General features: G+C 42.3%; 1 protein-coding gene across 1 annotated transcript; it reads right to left on the bottom strand.

Annotated features, from left to right (window-relative positions):
- Positions 1–293: 293 nt before the first annotated feature.
- On the bottom strand, positions 294–12225 carry LOC133138910 (solute carrier family 25 member 33-like). The gene is made up of 7 exons (XM_061258051.1): positions 12061–12225; positions 8504–8677; positions 6436–6513; positions 5253–5353; positions 4712–4778; positions 3592–3872; positions 294–1458 (listed from the first exon to the last, which is right to left on the bottom strand). The coding sequence occupies exons 1-7, from the start codon at positions 12099–12101 to the stop codon at positions 1256–1258; spliced, it is 945 nt and encodes a 314-aa protein (XP_061114035.1). The 5' UTR covers positions 12102–12225; the 3' UTR covers positions 294–1255.
- Between the last annotated feature and the right edge of the window lie 5604 nt (positions 12226–17829).

Below are 17829 nucleotides of genomic sequence, written 5' to 3'. Positions count from 1 at the left end.
CGCACAGAGAGGCCCCGGCCGACGGAGATTCGAACCCAGGACCTCCTTGCTGTGAGGCGGCAGTGCTACCCACTCTTTCACCCGTCATATTTTTGTTAAAAAAAAAACGTGGGTCATCGTTTCAGATGTTTAATTGTTAAAATGTAAAAAATAAATTAGAGTGACCCAGCCTGATTAAAATGTAAATGTTTCCCTAGACTTGACAAACTTAAGCTCCGAGATCACACACATAGAACATACTCAGTTTCAGGAATGCCAAAACAGAACAAAAAAACAAGTCCTTGCAAATCAAGTTGGGAACATCATAAAATTGACCTTTACTTTCACGGTTCATAAACTTGAATTCTCAAAATCCTTACTTGTTTACACATCCAAATGCAACACAGACAGTTCATTAAATGCATTTAATATTTCAGAAATCCAGAAATATAACTCTGAATTCTAAATGACTATTTTGCATAATAAAATCACAACTCCTAAAATGTATGAATGCATTTTATTTAAACCAGTGTTTAAATATGCATTTAGGTCCTCTTTCTTGTAAAAGCCAAGTATGTTCTATTACAAACAAAAGGAAATCTGCAAATAAACAATGACAAACTTGAAAAATGAGGTGTTGAAGTGGGCGGACAGAGTAAACTGCACAGCGTGAAGACTAACTCTCAGAACCCACTGCAAAACATGGTACAGTCTGTGTCAGCTAAAATTAAAATAAATTATACTTTTGCCACAAACGGTTTTCCTTCTTGAGCAGTTGGTTTTGCTTTCATACACGATCATTACCTACCAAAATGTTTGATCAATTATCTTTGGATAATTAACAGAAGTTAAAAACACAAAACTAATAATAAAACAATAACAATAATTTAGCTTCAGATAATTTTACAGTACAGTTTGTTCAAATGCACCACTTCCTACATTTTCATTTACTGCACATAAATGCAGTATTTTACCTAAGATTTCTTTCTGTACCTTATCTCTTTCTATAATGTTGAAATATAAATTAGGCTGCAACTCGGGACATACCCTCAGAAAACAAACAGAAAAAAAATCTCTCACGAAATGAATGTGCATCACTTTAAATAAAATAACAGGCAGGCCTACAATGTCTTTGGATCAGAATAAAACCTGCTTCCCGTTCTTCGAGGAAAACGACGCCTGCATTATTGTCAGAAAAAAGAGCCTGCTGTCCTCGTCAGCGGTCGCGTCTCTTCCCCCTCCGCTATCCCACAGTGCACCGGGGCGCCGCTCCTGGTCACTGAGCGCGCTCGGCCAGCAGGTACACGATGAGCTCGTAGGTGGACAGCACGATGGCCGTGTTGGGGATCTGTCTGAAGAGCTGAGGGACCAGTCCTCTGTAAAAAGCAGCGGGGCCCTCCTCTACCATCACCAGCCTCATCGTCTGGAAGAAGTGCTTATATTTGCTGCCCTCCTCTCGGAGTCTGGTCCGGATCACCTCTGGGAGAACAGAAACAGACATCAGTCAGTGAGTAGCTCAAGAAGAAAATACAAATAAATGAGTCTGAAGCAAACCTTTATTTCACCGTCATCTACCAACATTATTTATATTCAATCATTATTTAGGGGCGGCCTGTAGCGTAGTGGTCAAGGTAAATGACTGGGACCCGCAAGGTCGGTGGTTCTAATCCTGGTGTAGCCACAATAAGATCTGCACAGCCGTTGGGCCCTTGAGCAAGGCCCTTAACCCTGCATCGCTCCAGGGGAGGATTGTCTCCTGCTTAGTCTAATCAGCTGTACGTCGCTCTGGATAAGAGCGTCTGGCAAACAACAACAATGTAATGTAATATTCCGAGGGTAGGCTCGGATGCACAGTACAGACTTTAATGGTGCTGGTTGACCTGATGTCTCTATCAAGGACAACTTGCAGCTCACACATGGAGGGACACGCAATATGCAAAAACTAATCAAATATCAGCCTGGCCAGGTTGGCCTGCTTTACATCTTAGTCCAAATATGAACTGCAACCAAGTTTCCACATTCATGGAAGTGGACGAGTGGACATGAAACAACAGGTTAATGACACTTAATGGCTGTTGAACAGAATAATAATGTCTCATTCACAAACCTCAAGTCAGACTGCAGATACAGTACTGTGCAAAAGTCTTAGGCACCTGTATAACACTCAGATAAGGTTCTTTCAAAAAGAATTCAATGAAAGGTCCTAAATAAATGTACTATACATTTGACATAACATTTTAGTAATTTGGCAGAATAGTTAAAAACTGAATCAAATCAATATTTTTTGTGACCACCCTTCGGCGTTAAAACTGCATCACTTCTCTGAGATATAGAACTGCAGGACAGCGTTGGCTAAGACATTCAGCAGGGAGGTTGTTCCAAGCATGTTGGAGAACTTGCCACAGTTCTTCTGTAGACTTTGGTCGGCTTTTTAAAAATTAAATACAAAAATGTCTCCGTATAATAAAATGTTCTTTTATACTAACACACACACACACACACAAAAACATATATATAATAAAGTCTAGGGTGCCTAAGACTTCTGCACAGTATTGTACCTTAATCACAACTGTTCTTTACTCAACCACTACTACTACCACCACAAACACCACTACTATGTCCACAACCTTTAGTACAGTAGTACCACTGCTACTACCAATACAACCATTATAGTCCCAGTCCTTCTGCCATACGCCATTAAATTACTAACAAAGGACTGTCCAATCTTGTTCCTGGAGCTCCACCATGTTGGTTTTCATTTCAACCCTAATTTAGTACTACTGATTCTACAAATTAGCAGCTCAGAGAGAGACCTCTACCTGTTGAATGCTGCACTTCGTTGTACGTCGCTCTGGATAAGAGCGGCTGCCAAATGCCATTAACGTAATGTAATGAATGAAGTGTGCTTTGTTCAGGTTGGAATGAAAACCTACAGGACAGGAGATCTCCTGGAACAGGAGCCCTGCACCAAGACATATCCGTCCAAATGATTATTACCAACATAAATTAAATTAAAGCAACTGAGATGCCACTGCTGTGAACCCAAATATAATCTTGGCTGCAGGACAAAGACACAAATTCCTTTAAATGTGTATTGCCCTAACGTCACCACAGGGGGCAGCAGAGTATCCAAACACTGGCAGAGGAGGAGTTGATTTTCCAGTCTCCACAACTCTGGCCAAAAATACCCTGGACCTATATTTAGAGACCGTGTGTCTAAGCCTTTCTGAGGAGAAGGAAGTGGCTTTCTCTCACCGTGAGGGTAGGCTATGCAGGAGGTAAGGGGAGGGGAGGGTCTCTGCTCACCGTGAGGGTAGGCTAAGCAGGAGGTAAGGGGAGGGGAGGGTCTCTGCTCACCGTGAGGGTAGGCTAAGCAGGAGGTAAGGGGAGGGGAGGGTCTCTGCTCACCGTGAGGGTAAGCTATGCAGGAGGCTAGGGGAAGGTGGTAGCCCTTACTCACCGTGAGGGTAGGCTAAGCAGGAGGTGGCCCCTACTCACCGTGAGGGTAGGCTATGCAGGAGGTGGCCCTTACTCACCGTGAGGGAAGGCTAAGCAGGAGGTGGCCCTTACTCACCGTGAGGGTAGGCTAAGCAGGAGGTGGCCCTTACTCACCGTGAGGGTAGGCTATGCAGGAGGCGCAGCCCTTGGCGAAGGCCGCCACCATCATGAGTCCCAGGAAGTCGCACGCGCCCCTGTCGGCCTCGCCGCTGGACGAGGCGTAGCGGGTCTCCGCCAGCCGCTTCTTCAGGCTCTCGTAGATGACGAAGCAGATCACGGTCTCCGAGATGCCGGCGTAGGACGCGGTCAGGCCCCGGTAGAACCCGCGGACGCCCTCAGTCCTGTAAACGTAGCGCCCGCACTGCAGCGCGTTCATCCTCTTCTCCCCTCGCGCCCTGGAGGAGAGGAGCGGGGGGGGGGGGGGGGAAACGGACACACCTCCGTCAGCTGAGCGCGTGGCTCCTACCCGTCACATCGCACGGCCGACAGCAGGCCCCGGAGCTCAAACAGGGCTCAGTCTACAGAAACACAGCCTTTTTTTTGTCCCACAGAACACACCGTCTTTGTGAACAATTTATGAATTCTGCCATTGTTTCGGTGGATTAATGAGACGGTATTATTAGTGCTGAAAAGCAGGTTCAGTGGTTTGGGATTACATGAGCTCCTGTTGTATAGCGTGGCCTGGAGGTAAGGGAGCGGGGAGATTGTGCTCATTTCATAGTGGCACTTGTGCAGTCACATTGTTCCACTGGCTCTACACCACTGACTGCTTTTTGGCAAATACAGACGGCCTCTCAAAGTGCCCACTGGTGCAGAAGCTGGATATTTCTAATTTAGGCTGAGTCACATGACACATGATCATCATGAAAGCTCTGAGCAGTATTTGTGGTATGGCACTCCTGCTGTAATTATAAGGTAGTTTTACATGAGGGGGTACAAGACTGCACGTAGTCCAGTTCCACCGAGCATGCGTCTACATGCCTATGGATGTATACAGTGTATAATATATACTGTACATGGTAAATGTATATTTAATAATTTTTACAGAGATACAAACCCTTTGTCTTCCTAAGTATCATATGATATGAATAAACACTTCGGGCTGCAAGTTCAGATTTAATTGTCGGTGAAAGATTACATTCTATTGTAGAAGTGGGGATATGTTTGGGTTGGCATGAGGTGATATTGGAATATTCACACACGCACTACACACACACTACACACACAAGCGTACTTTCTTTCCAGCTGCATGCGGGTCTTCACCATCCAGATGGGGTTCATCAAGGAGTTTGTAACAAAGGCTGAAACAAAGACCAAAGCACACAGAAGGTTACAGTTCTTTCCGCTGAAGGACTTTCAGTGGAGTGACATGACATGACAGGATCTGAAAGTGTGAATTCTGCTTTTCCTCACCGAGAGTGACCCACACACACACTCTCTCTGTGCGTGTGTGCCCTGTGCACGCACCAGTCTCTAATTTGCAATCTCATCATGTGTCAGCAGCAGCGATTCATTTTATTATTCGGCAGAAAGCACTTTGACCCTGTGAACGAATGTCTCTTGTTTCCACAATAGCAGGAAAAGACACTGCACAACAATGCACACTTTGTCCTGGATCAAGGACGGAAACCAAGGTGTGTCATGTCCTCACAGGGATGGTAAGGGTAAATACGGCCCCGTGCTAAAACATCCCTTCACCTCGGACTCGTATGGACGGTTAGGGTGAATACAGCCCTGTGCCAAAACGCCAAAACGCCACTTCACCTCCGACTCACCTGCGATGCCAGCTGAGCACATGTGCACCCACCCACTGTTGGGCACAAGGACACTGTTGAAGGTCTCCTTTGACTTGGAGTATGCAGCGAAGTAAATGGCTCTGTGTGACCGGGAAGAAGAGAGAGAGCAACAGGGTTAGGAACACAAAAAAAAAGGGAGGGAGGGTGGAAAAGTGCAGTGTTGGTACTTCAGAGACGCAACATTTCAGAGCCGTGATGATTTTTTAACCCCACCCCTCCCAGCCGCGTCGTCTCTCAGCTTAGGCCCGAAACACACAGGTTCCAGAGCTCTGCCTGTTAAGCCACGATCGCTCCCTCTGATGCGTTTCTAGAACAGCCTCGGCGCAGCAGAAAGGGCAGCAGGATCCCGAGTTCTGCCTGTTAAGCCATGAGCGTTCTCTCTGATGCGTTTCTAGAACAGCCTCGGTGCAGCAGAAAGGGCAGCAGGTTCTAGAGCGTTACTGGAGCTCTCCTGAATGGGGGCTTTAAAGACCACTGCTCCCAGACAAAGAACATCAAAAACTGAGATTAAATGATCCTGTACTAACCTGCTTTACATCATACCAGTGAAGAATTAAATACATACAATACATACATTAAACACATGACAAAGGCTTTTGTTTATAAAAGATTAATCTGCTCGTCTGTGCAGTATTTCAACTAAATTTTACAGTTTTACGCTTTTGTTGATAAACAAAGAAGGCTTAAAATGGTCTTAAAATAGCGAAAGCTCGCTAACAAAACTTGCCATGCCTGCCAAACGTGCTTGAAGACTCTTTTTTTTTTTTTTTTTTTTTCCCATCAAGGAAAAACACTTCCTTTAAAAATCTCCCCCATCAGCAAGGAAACCATAGCCTTAAAAATACACTGAATCAATAACTACCCCTTTCATTCACAACCCCACAGAGGGGAAACGTATTGACAGCTCTCAAGTAGACCGTGTTGCTTATTAAACCCGGCGGAGGTACCTGCCTATTCACACCGAACGGTTCCTCATTCAACTATTTCACAAGGTGTGAAGAGGTGTTTACCTCTCCCTGTATTTTGTTTTTCCAAAATGGGTCTCTCAGTTGTACTCTAAAGGTGTTCAGTTCATGTTCAGACGTGTTAATTCCCGTCAAACGGTCCAGTGTGTAATGTACACAATCTGATAAAGTAGGGAAAAACCAAAACCTATCATTACCTTGAGGGAGCCACTCCAACAAGATTAGGCCCCAGTCCTCTGAAAAGTGATTTTGGTCCCTCTTTTTCCAGAATTGATCTGAAATAAAAAAGGGGGTTGGTCCTTGCTGGTGGATTGACAAATATTGACAAATATTTTAATTTCAACATTCTGCATAAACCAGTCTTGCTCTCAGTTAACTCTCAGGGGGCATTCAAACCAACAGCTATTTTAACTTGCTCTCATTTCAAGTTAAAATTTAGGCTTTTACGTTTAAATGTCTTTTCAGTTCATAGGTTGGAGGATCGCTGTTATAAATGAAAAATATAATTAATGACACTGAACCATCAGCCATTGGAAACATTTTTTATCAGTAAGCAAAAGTAAAAGGTCATCACAGCCGTTTAATAATTTAATGAGTAACACATTCCCACATCTCTCCCTCTGTGACTCACACACACACCTCTGTAGACATGACTTTGGAAATAAAAGAGGAAATAGTGGTTGATGAGTGAGAGAATTAAAATGATGACAAAGTTATTATTTTGGCAAAAACAGCTCTCGAGAAAAGCACACATCTGACATTGCAGGGAAGCTAAGGTCTTGTAACTCATAAGTCATTCCGGGTCACACAAAGAATTTACTGGCATAAAGTACCTTAATCATTTAAAGTAAACATTTATTCCCAACTCTACAAACGTCTGGCTGATAAGATGCCAGTGCCTTTCCACAGGGACTCTTCTCTAGCTGGCCCCTGTCTGAAGGAGCTACGTGAAGACCCTCATGAAGCAGGGAGAAAATCCTCACATGACTTAGACCAGAGACTGCCAAGAACACATTTGTATTTGAAACCACTTGTATCAGGTTTCCACTGCACAAGTTCTTTCTAGCCTGACTTGCACCTTTGACTCATCTCTTTTCCTCCAATCAGGCTGCAGCACTGTGTGGCAAGTGTAGCACACACAGGTACAAGCACGCACACGCACACGCACACGCACACGCACACGCACACGCACACACATACTCTCTTTACAATCAAGGTATAAAAATATCAAAAAGCCAGAGACATGTTTTTAAAATGAACACGTCAACTTCTTGGTTCGTTACAAAGCATTAAGATTATTTTCCAGTCCTGTGCTCAGTGGTTACACAAGGTCACTCAGCACCCTCTTTGCTACGGGAGGGCTTCCTGAAACCATCACAAGGCGGAAGACACGCGAGAGCACTCTCCTGAACTCACACATGATTCTGCAAGTCACACACCCCCTCCCGAAATAGAGTCCAAACAGCTTCCCACCCTGCAGAGTTCAGCAGGTCTTATATAAGATTACAGAAATGGAGAAATCACCCAGCTCCCTCTCAGTTAATGACCTCTCTCTGCAGACAGGGCATGCTGGGTCATCACAGCAAGACGGCCGGGTTTAATCCCGTCTCCTTTCACACAAATCCAGGATTACCATCGGCCTCCATCCTATTAGTGCCGTTTACATACCCCTGAGTTACCTAGAGCTAATGGAGACCGTGTAGCCACAGGGGAACTGGGGCACCAACACAAAAGCATACTTACAAGTGTGCCAAGCTACCTGGAGACTTCTGTGGACTTCAGACAGCAAGTATAGGCACCAACGAGTGGTGGAAAATCGAGGTTCAGAAAAACTGAACTGAAGTAACAGGCCGCCCCAGTATTTTGCACCAATCACCTGGATTTGCTAATTAGCTCAGTTCTTCAGCCAGGAGTTCATCAGAGGACTTTCTGACCCCTGAACTTTGTACCTCTGTGCACAATCGCTACCAAATTCAAGTACAACTATAAGACTGAAGGGGGGTCGGCCATTTTAAATAAATCAGAGATGATGGAAAATGAATGAAAATGAATGTATTTAGGTCTCCATATTAGGCATCATTCTAGCAAATCCCTGTTTGTTTAGCGTGTAAAATTGGGGCCTGTCTGTATGCCACCACTTGAGAGACACTTGATCAGTTTTTCCTTTTTCCGTTTTATTAATCCTGCTGTGAAGCTCTTCGCATGAATGTTCTGAACGACACAGTTCACAATAAGGGCCGATGGAGCGGCTGATGAGAAACTTACCTCAGAACCTCGAGCAGACCCGGAGTGACTGATCCGGGTCTGATGACGCCGGTGCCGTTGACCGTGCCCAGCTGGACCTGGAACACGGACCGGAGCGAGATCCCGGACGACTGTAGCCGGGTCTTCAGCACCTCCAGGGGGCAGGTGACAATGGCTCCCACCGTGCCGCCACACCTGCACAGGTGTAAACACACCTGAAGGTCATCACCTTCACGTGCGAGGGACACATCCACACACACCGTTTGACTGGCCAAACCGGTCCCTAAAACTGGGACTGAGATTCAGACGTGACAGGGTAATGGCTTGGCTACAATTTAGCAAAATAACAAACCCTTGTTCACAAAATACTTCCCCGTACCACCAACCCCAAATCCAACGGCTGTTGATAAACTGACTCCAGATAATGATTAAAAAGTGACTTTGCGCAAACACAACCCTCTGTTCTGCAAGCACATCTGCCCCTGGCTTCCATTTAGCTAATCCATTTTTTCCGATGTCACAGAAGACGAATGTTATCGCTGAACCTATGGAATTGACAAAGCCATGTTTTCGCCAACCGCTCTGGAGAAATTACACAAACAAAAGTCGTGCCACAGAAAACACAAGGCATACAAATGGATGAAACGATAGCCTTCATAACAAACGATAGGCTGGCAGTCATGCCACAACCCCCTCATCTGTTGCGTGACTCATTATCTGTGCCACGTCAAAAGCTTTCCCTGCCGCAACCCCCCCAGGATTTTGCCTTAAAACGGTAGCAGGCAGTGCATATTCCAACCAGTTCCCTTCATACTTTGAGTCTATGGCTCATTTTTAATGTAGGAACATATTAAACCATACTTCTCAATATAGTCATATTCACCATACTATATTATTTTAAACTTCTTGAAACAAAAACATGAGCATCTCATCATTGCTTTTGTAAATGTAGCCTATAAAGCATCACCATGCCCTGCCAGCTTATAACTTATAGTACCACATTATATACAAGAAGTGTATCTGCCAAGTCACTGTCATGTAATATTTTCCTACTGTAGATCGAGCATGCACTCCACACTGGGCAGCACAGCATGTGGAAAACCTTTTAACACTGCAAATGCCAAAGCTGGGATTAAAGGAAATGGCATGCAACTCAAAAGGCCTATTTCACTAATATTTATGAAACATTATGTAAACCCTGGTTAAATGGTGGTGCAGTGGGCTGAGTGCACCGTTGCCATACAGCAAGAAGGCCCTGAGATCGTCTCCCAGCCTGGGCCTTTCTGTGTAGAGTCTGCATGTCATCCCCGTGTCTGTGTGGGTTTCCTCTGGGTACTCTGGTTTCCTCCCACAGTACGCAGACATGTTGACTCTGCCTGTGTTTATAGTCCTTAAATTCTGGTTTCAAAATATACAGTTGATGAACCCACACTCTGTACCAAAACATTGTATAGCTGTACAATAATGCAAGCTCATTAGTTAAAAATGTGTTCTAATTGCCACAGCCAATGGCGTGGGGGGGGGGGGGGGGGGTAAACATCAACATCAGCTCGTTCAAAGAGAAGGGGGAGGGATAAACAGTGTTGTGGTTTGAGGGCGTTTGCTTCTGCAATTCCTCTCGACAGTTATGTGAGTCATAAATTACCAATTGTACATTTAATTGTGTGAGGAAATGGTGGAACTGACTCTGAAGGACAGAATCGGAAAAATGCCTTTAAAAGGAAAAGGCCCCTGTTTTTCCTGCTAACCCTACACCTTCCCCCTTAGTCAAACCAGGAAATGGGAAAAGCAGAGGGTATGAGGACGAGCACCGTCTCATTTAAACATATTCACAGAGGAAGAGGGCAGACTGTGGCCTGTTACGCAACACCCACACTCCCCTACCAACGGTTCAGAATTAATGCTCCGCCACTCCAGAATTATCCTGCTGCCACTGTGAGCTCCCTAAGCTGTTAAAAGAGGCATGGGGCCTGTTGAACATTAAAGGGACAAGCGTCACTAACGTGAACTTTGTGTGCAAATGAAAACAAAAGTACACGTCTCCAACCGTTTTTCTTAAACTTCACTGAGGTCAATGCTTATTTATTAGAAATACATAAATGAATAACCTAAGCTAAAATGTTGCAAGAAGGGCTTGAGACGCAGCTCAAGTTCACAACAGGGGCACCAGTAAGCCATAAAAAATTAGCGGTACTGGCAGGGCTATTTTTACTTTTTATCCATTTGACTGAGGTAAAACACTTATTCTGACCTAAAATTTAAGCACTGCTTCAATCCACACATTGCCTATTTTTTTTTGACATCAAGCAGCTGAAGCAATGAACTGGGTAATCAGGTTTTGTTTCATAAACAGAATTCCATTTCAAAATACAAACATGGAAAGCCATAAGCCAAGGCTTCAATTTCAATGAACTTCTGCGGATAGGAATTTGAGATACAAACTAGAACTGCACTGATTTACTCAATGGCCTGTTCAGGAGGCACACGTTTCTCTCAGTCGATTAAGTCAGAGTTCATGTTTCTCTTTCAATGTGATGAATGACTACCTGGTGGGGAATTAATTAATTAATTAATTAATTTTTATACATAGCACCCCCCACCCCCCACCCCCCACCCCCCATTTTAGGGGAACAAAAGTAATTGGACGGGATGCGTCTCTGCTGTTTCTGTGTATTCAATTGCTTCCTTAGAGCAGGTGTAAGAAAGCTTTGAGCAACGAATCTTCATTCAAGGCTTTTGATTTGCTTTTTGAGTTGTGCCAATGACAGCCACGGAAGTCATTATGAGGCGGAGAAATAAGAAAAACAGTCAAAAAAAATATTATACCTGGAGCTTGAGTGGTCGTCAACAGTAAAAACGAGGTTGCCAGCGAGGCAAGTTATGCAAATGCAGGATATGCCTATGGATACAACTAGTTGTATTCTTAGCTACAGAGTAAAAACCTGTTAGTACAGCGTCCCACTCAATTAATTAACTGATTATAAATGGGAAAATGGCCCATGTTACTAGATCGACACGGCATTGGTCGCTTTTAGGAACGATTATGCAATGACATTGTCTTGCTAGCTCTGTAATATTGAAGATAACGTCACACACAAGACATCGTTTTTATCTTAAGTCCCGTATAGTTACCGTCATCCATCAGCCACCTACCTATAAATGTACCGCGCTACAATTAATTCCACCACATATAGAAATGTCGCCAAGAGTTAGCCAGCTAGCTAACAAGCAACTGCTAGCCAGAAGAGATGCTCAGCCATCAGTTAGAAACATTTGTATGTAGCGAACGTTACAATTCCTGATACGTGGATAAATTATCTAACTTAGCCACGCTACGAAGTCCAAGGGAAAAAGTTCAAAGGAACAACACAAGCTAGCTCGATTTATTTCAAGAGCAACCACAGTGGAAAGTCTTGTGATACGGGCAGTCATGCACCAACCATTTCATTATTTGCATGGCTAACTATTTACAGCTAACGCCAGCTAGCCGGCTAACCGCGGTAGCAAGCTACTAGTCAAGCTAAGGTTGCCGAGAACACAACCAAACAACGCAATTTACTTTAAAATGTTAAACTTACCCTCCAGCGAAAAGATGTAACATTGTTTCTTTCTGTGTCATTTCAAGCTCTCATCATAATCTACATGTACATTATAAAAATGATTTTGATATAAATAAAAAGCCAGCGAGCTGGGTAGCTAGCTGGGATGCTACTGACACTCACAGCCTTACCACCCGGTTTGTTCTCAAGAACATTTGGTACTGCGCAGAATCTGAACGTGAGCATAAAGCACACCAGCAATTACGTCAGGGGGTTGGTCGGGGGTGTGTCCGTGACGTATTCGACGAGCGGATTCAGCTGTCTGTCTACCTCAGAAGCGATAACCAAACTCTCTCCTGTCAACTGCACACTTTTGCTTACAAACTCCTTGTTTAAATTCGAAATTCAATGTTATTGTTGATATACACTTTGCCTTGAAATAGGATAAGCTCAGCAGCCGCAGAGGCAGTGCCATGAAAATGAAAACAGAAGAACGCGACTTAAATCACGAACAAACAAAATGCAACCTGAATGGTCCTCGGTCCTGTAAACCTCGTGCATGCACACGTGCAGGACTGGTAGGGTGCATATCTGGAGCCTGAACTCCTGCTCCCTTTGCCCCCTGTATTTGGTTGGTGTGCCCTTTTTCTCACTTTGAGCACCTGCCCATCAACAGGTCTCTGCACACCCCTGGTAGAGTGCATGGTGACGGGAGATTTTCTCTATTTCTCCTGTGTAATCTAAAACACAGTGGATCACATAAGGAGGCAATGCCACATGTGTAAGTCTTTATATCATTCCATGTTTTTTAACTTCTGGTGTGCCGTGATGCCACGCGGAGACAGTGGCTGTGCATGGTTCCAAATAACACACATTCCAACGGTATATGTATTTATGCTGCTCTGATTTTTGTAGAATGTAGTCTTCTTTAGAGACAGAGTTATAGAGGGAGGGATATACCTTATTGTGTATGAGGAATGGTATATGAAAATACATGTTATTTTCTCTTGTATTTATTATGTTTGCATCCAAAGATGAGACGGCTTTAACACAAACATTAATATACTGTACATGAAAAACACGTTTGTTGACAACAAGTAGCAATAAATACATAATAATGTGGTAAAGCTATTGGTTTGACATTTTGTACCTTCTGAGAGATTTCACAGGCTTTTCACATTGTTTCCCCAGGCTCATTTGTCTCCGATCTCTGACTGATCATAGTTCAGAAAATAGGAAGTTATTTCACCGCTTTCCACTGAACCACTGCAACACAGACAGCAGACAAACCTCAGGTAGAACAACAAGTGCACACAAAAGGGCCAAAACCAGTTTGGTTGATTGCGTGCCAAATGTGCCATCAAAAAATAACACGGTTACCAAGCAACCAGGAAAGTTGCTTTCAAGGAAATCATTTAATTGTTGCTCTACTCTTATTTTTTCCAATATTTCGTAATCAGAGTTGGTGGCGCCGTTGTTGTTGTTTTATCCGAGAGAAAAGGGGTGGGAAAAATAAATTGCATACAGTACAAAGGTAAACAAAGAGAGGTGGGTGTTCCAGTAACCACTCCTCACAGGGCTGGAGAAATATTGGCTATATGTGAATAAATGCTGGCTGGGTGGATAATTGTCAGCTGCACACTGCCTGTGCAAACAAAACAAGTGTTTAGGCACGCCACAGGCTGGCCCGGATCTGCTGCTGCCAACCAGTAAGAAACAAGGGTGTGTGTTTGGAGGGTCAGTTAAGGTTACGGGACAACCGTTGCCTGAGAAAATTATTTGCCCCACCATTATGCAGTGTCATATTTTTTACTGGGTACATGTACCATCCTAATGAATCTTATTTTCTAAAGACGCCTGTCTGTCAATATATATTTATGTTTCAAACTCAATGACGGAATTATTTTGATGTATTTTGATTTTGGCCCTTCGGATCTGTTTTTGATCCAAAGGGTCAAAAAAAGAGTGTATTGCAACTCATGCAAAACAAATTATTATTATTATTTTCTTCTTCTGAAATACCTGACAAGCAAATGCCTATATGTGAATAAATACTGGCATACATGGTCAAATGCATATGGTATACGATAACTCAATGACAGAATTATCTTGATGTAGACATCTGTTTTTGATCCAAAGGACCAAAAAAAAAAAAAAAAAAATGTATTGCAACGCATGCAAAACAAATTCTGGAAAGATGTTTTTCTTCTTCTGTAATACGTTAAAAGCAAATGCCTCCCTGAGGTGTTTTTGTTTGCATCAGTGACGCGCATGGTGGCCGCGGGGAATTAAAGAGACGGCAACATCGCATACGCGCTCCCAGGAGACGAGGCCTGTGTGTTCAGGCCTCAGTGCAGCCCCTGTCTGTGTCCACACAACAGCACTCTGGAACAGCCGTCAGAAGAGGAGCTCCAGGTTCGTAGTGAGCTTTGTCCCTGAGCTGTGCACGAGAAACTGGATGCATTACCAGAGAATGTAATGTTTCAACTTTTTCCGGACACAAAAAGGTCACACCTAGCTAAGAATTTAACCTCAGTTTACTTAGATGTGAAGTTTTTTCATTGATAAAATCAAAAGTGTCATTACGAGTCCTAAGTAGGCTACATTTTAGTGCAATAACTTTTGAAGGATTGGAGTTATGGGGTTCCTTGTAAACTTTGGGGAAATACATATACTGTATCTCATAGAAAACAATAGTTTGCCACAGGACTTGATAACTGTAAAGTGTAATACCTTAGAATTATATAATCTGCATATACAATTATTGAATCTGTATATAGGCCTAATAGCTCTCAATTTCAATATATCACTCTCGAAATGTACTCTCGGTACATTGCAAATGTGTTACTAATTCAAAAGTAGCCTACAGCTAATAAAATAAAACTGCAAACTGCTGAGGCAGAATTTAAAAATTTCTGCTACAAACTCTGACAGTGACCGTTGTAAAAAGAAAGAGCTCTACATGTTTAGCTACCATGCACACGTAACAGTTACCGACCACGTGACCTCTGGAATCTGGCACCAAAGCCATAAAAACAAAATGTTCTGCGAGGAAAGGCTCTGTTATGTAAGAGCACCTGAAGAAACGACTCCTAACCGTGCTGCACCGCACCGCGCGCAAAAACAGGCCTTATTCACGGTTAGGCTATTGGAGTCTGCGTAGATATATAACCAAAGTGTTTAGACAACATCTTCAATCTTGAATACATTCCTGCTATAACTGAGAAATGGGTTTTCTTTTAATTTGCTACCAATTAATTAACCCAGTGCTGTTCTTGCAATTTTCAAACAGGAATTAATCCGTTATAACATTAATTGATTGATCGTTGAATCGATTGATTGTCTTATCCAGGCTATCATTTTGCTTAATTTCTGACAATATACTCCAACATGCTTCGAACAACCTCCCTGCTGATTGTCTTATAGAACTGCAGAACAGAGTTGGCTATCTCAAAGAAGTGAAGCAGTTTTAACACCGAAGGGTGTGAATATTGAATTGATTCAGTTTTTAACTATTCTGCCAAATTACTCAAATGTAATGTAAAATGAATAGTAGGTTTATTTAGGACCTTTCATTTAATTATTTTTGAAAGAATCTTATCTGTACAGAATGTTATACAGGTGCACTTTTAAGACCTTTGCACAGTACTGTATATATATATATATATATATATATATATATATATATATATATATATATATCCATTCATCCATCCATCCATTATCTTCACCCGCTCATACCCACGGGCAATTTAGACTCTCCAACTAGCCTAACCTGCATGTCTTTGGACTGTGGGAGGAAACCCACGTGAACACAGGGAGAACATACAAATCCGACACGGGGTTCAAACCCAGGACCTCCTTGCTGTGAGGTGGCAGTGCTACCCACTGTACACATCAAATATAAATATAAGATATTTAGCAAAACAAATCCATATTGAATGTAAAACAGGAAATGTGAATAGAAATTAAACCTACAAGCCTGCCCCAATAATCAACTCTTCTGACCTATGTTATACACTATTATAACCAATGCAGGAGCATAGACATTTTGAGCAAAAAATAAATCCAAACCAAAATTTCTGAAGTATTATTAATTTGCAATTGGATCAATTGTTTTCTGAACAGGTGTATAGATTCAACCACATCTCGTCACTGTGCCAACTGTAACATATGTGAATGGAACAAGTTCAAGAACATTTCCAATATGGCATTTTCTCACTTAACCAATCTCCTGAAGAACCACAATACAAATGTGATAAGCATGATCCTTTGGAAGCCCTTTATTAAGTTGGCTCATTATGCATATTATCACGGGTGGATTACAATTCTTCCGGTGAAGGGCACATGTTAAGTGAGCCTTTCCTAAAACAAAACTGTGTAACAGTATCAGGCCTGCGTTCTACAGATGTGTATGCAATATTTAGTTTTGGTATGACTGCTGCCAAACCATGCCACAAAGAGTGTTCCATACAAATCCATCAGCTTCATATTCCCTCACCACAAAAGACAGACTTTCTATCACAGAATATTGTATCTTCTTTACACCATGAAAATATCATGCTGTTAATAACTTGAATGACATCGGAACAGATTCAATATTTTTATGAGAAACACTGTGACAAAACAGGCAGTGAAGTATTTTGTCGTGAGCTGTCTGTGCAAAAAAAATGATGATGATCATATTATTTCATCACCACCAAACATCGTTTCTCATTTTGTTACTGGTCTGCAACGTATACGTTCCACATTTGGAATAAACCTGATATTCTGATGAGCTGAGTAGAACAAATCAATATGTCTGAATTTTGCTCAAGCAAGGCTCCGTGAGCTGATGGGGCTGTGTATAACCACTGTGTTCATAGCTGCATGACTAATTCAGAGGATTGCAGTGTTCAGCTGTGAACATTTGAATGATTGCTCAATAGAAGGCTTCTTGAAGACGTGTTGTTAGAGCCTTGGCACTGGCTGAGTTAATGGGGGACAGGCAATTTTATAATTATATTTCATTTAAAATCTCCCTGCAAATATCCTATAATTATTTTTAAATATTGGTGTTTGAAGGGCAATAACTAATAATAATTATAATTCATTAATAACTAAATGAATAGGGCATATTGCAGTTAGAGGTAACATGCCACACTCAATAACAGGACCTGGTGCAACTGCTGTGACCTTATTCAGGGCTGTGATGGACATGAGAGTAATTTTGCCTAATTTGTCAAATTTTACACTGCAACTGCTGTACTGCTTATATTGCCTGTAGTGCTGTTTGTATTGTTACAAAAAGAAGCAACTTAATTTAATTGTTAGAAACATCACTTGTTTTACTTATCTGTCATACAGAACACCACAGTAAAGGAAACTAAAACAACTAAGACACATTATCACCTATTACCATAATTTGGAAACAAAGAGTTGGGTAAAATTAACACTAAACTAAGAAGAGCTTCATTCCTAAGCAATTTGAAACTATAAAAGTATAGCTTTGCAAAACATTATTCTTTTTTTAAACATTATCTTATGGAACAAACTATTACAGAATAAACAGTACAGTACACACAGTGGCAACATGAACCTATTTAAAATTTGGTTTATTTCTGTCAACTTTCTGTAAAATATTTACAGTTTACAATATGTTTGAAAGTGTACAAAGGAATCAATGTGTTATTATAGTTAAATAAAGATGTTACTATAAAAGTCCCACAAATAATTCAGTGGCAAAATGTACCAAGCGTCACAGTAATTCCACCAGGTGGTGCAAGGGTTCTTTCATTGCATTTTCTTCCATTTGAATTGGTCTTTCCT

Source organism: Conger conger, chromosome 10 (genome assembly GCF_963514075.1).
Source record: "Conger conger chromosome 10, fConCon1.1, whole genome shotgun sequence".
NCBI classification, from domain to species: Eukaryota; Metazoa; Chordata; class Actinopteri; order Anguilliformes; family Congridae; genus Conger; species Conger conger.
This window is presented reverse-complemented; position numbering and strand designations above follow the sequence as displayed.

What these genes read in the sequence shown, in the direction of transcription:
- LOC133138910 (XM_061258051.1), bottom strand. Translation starts at nt 12,101, where the DNA reads ATGACACAGAAAGAAACAATGTTACATCTTTTCGCTGGAGG. An exon ending in GGTCTGCTCGAGGTTCTGAG is followed by an intron (nt 6,514 to 8,503) that starts GTAAGTTTCTCA and finishes TTTTTATTTCAG; the next exon opens with ATCAATTCTGGAAAAAGAGG. An exon ending in GTGCTCAGCTGGCATCGCAG is followed by an intron (nt 4,779 to 5,252) that starts GTGAGTCGGAGG and finishes TCTTTGTTTCAG; the next exon opens with CCTTTGTTACAAACTCCTTG.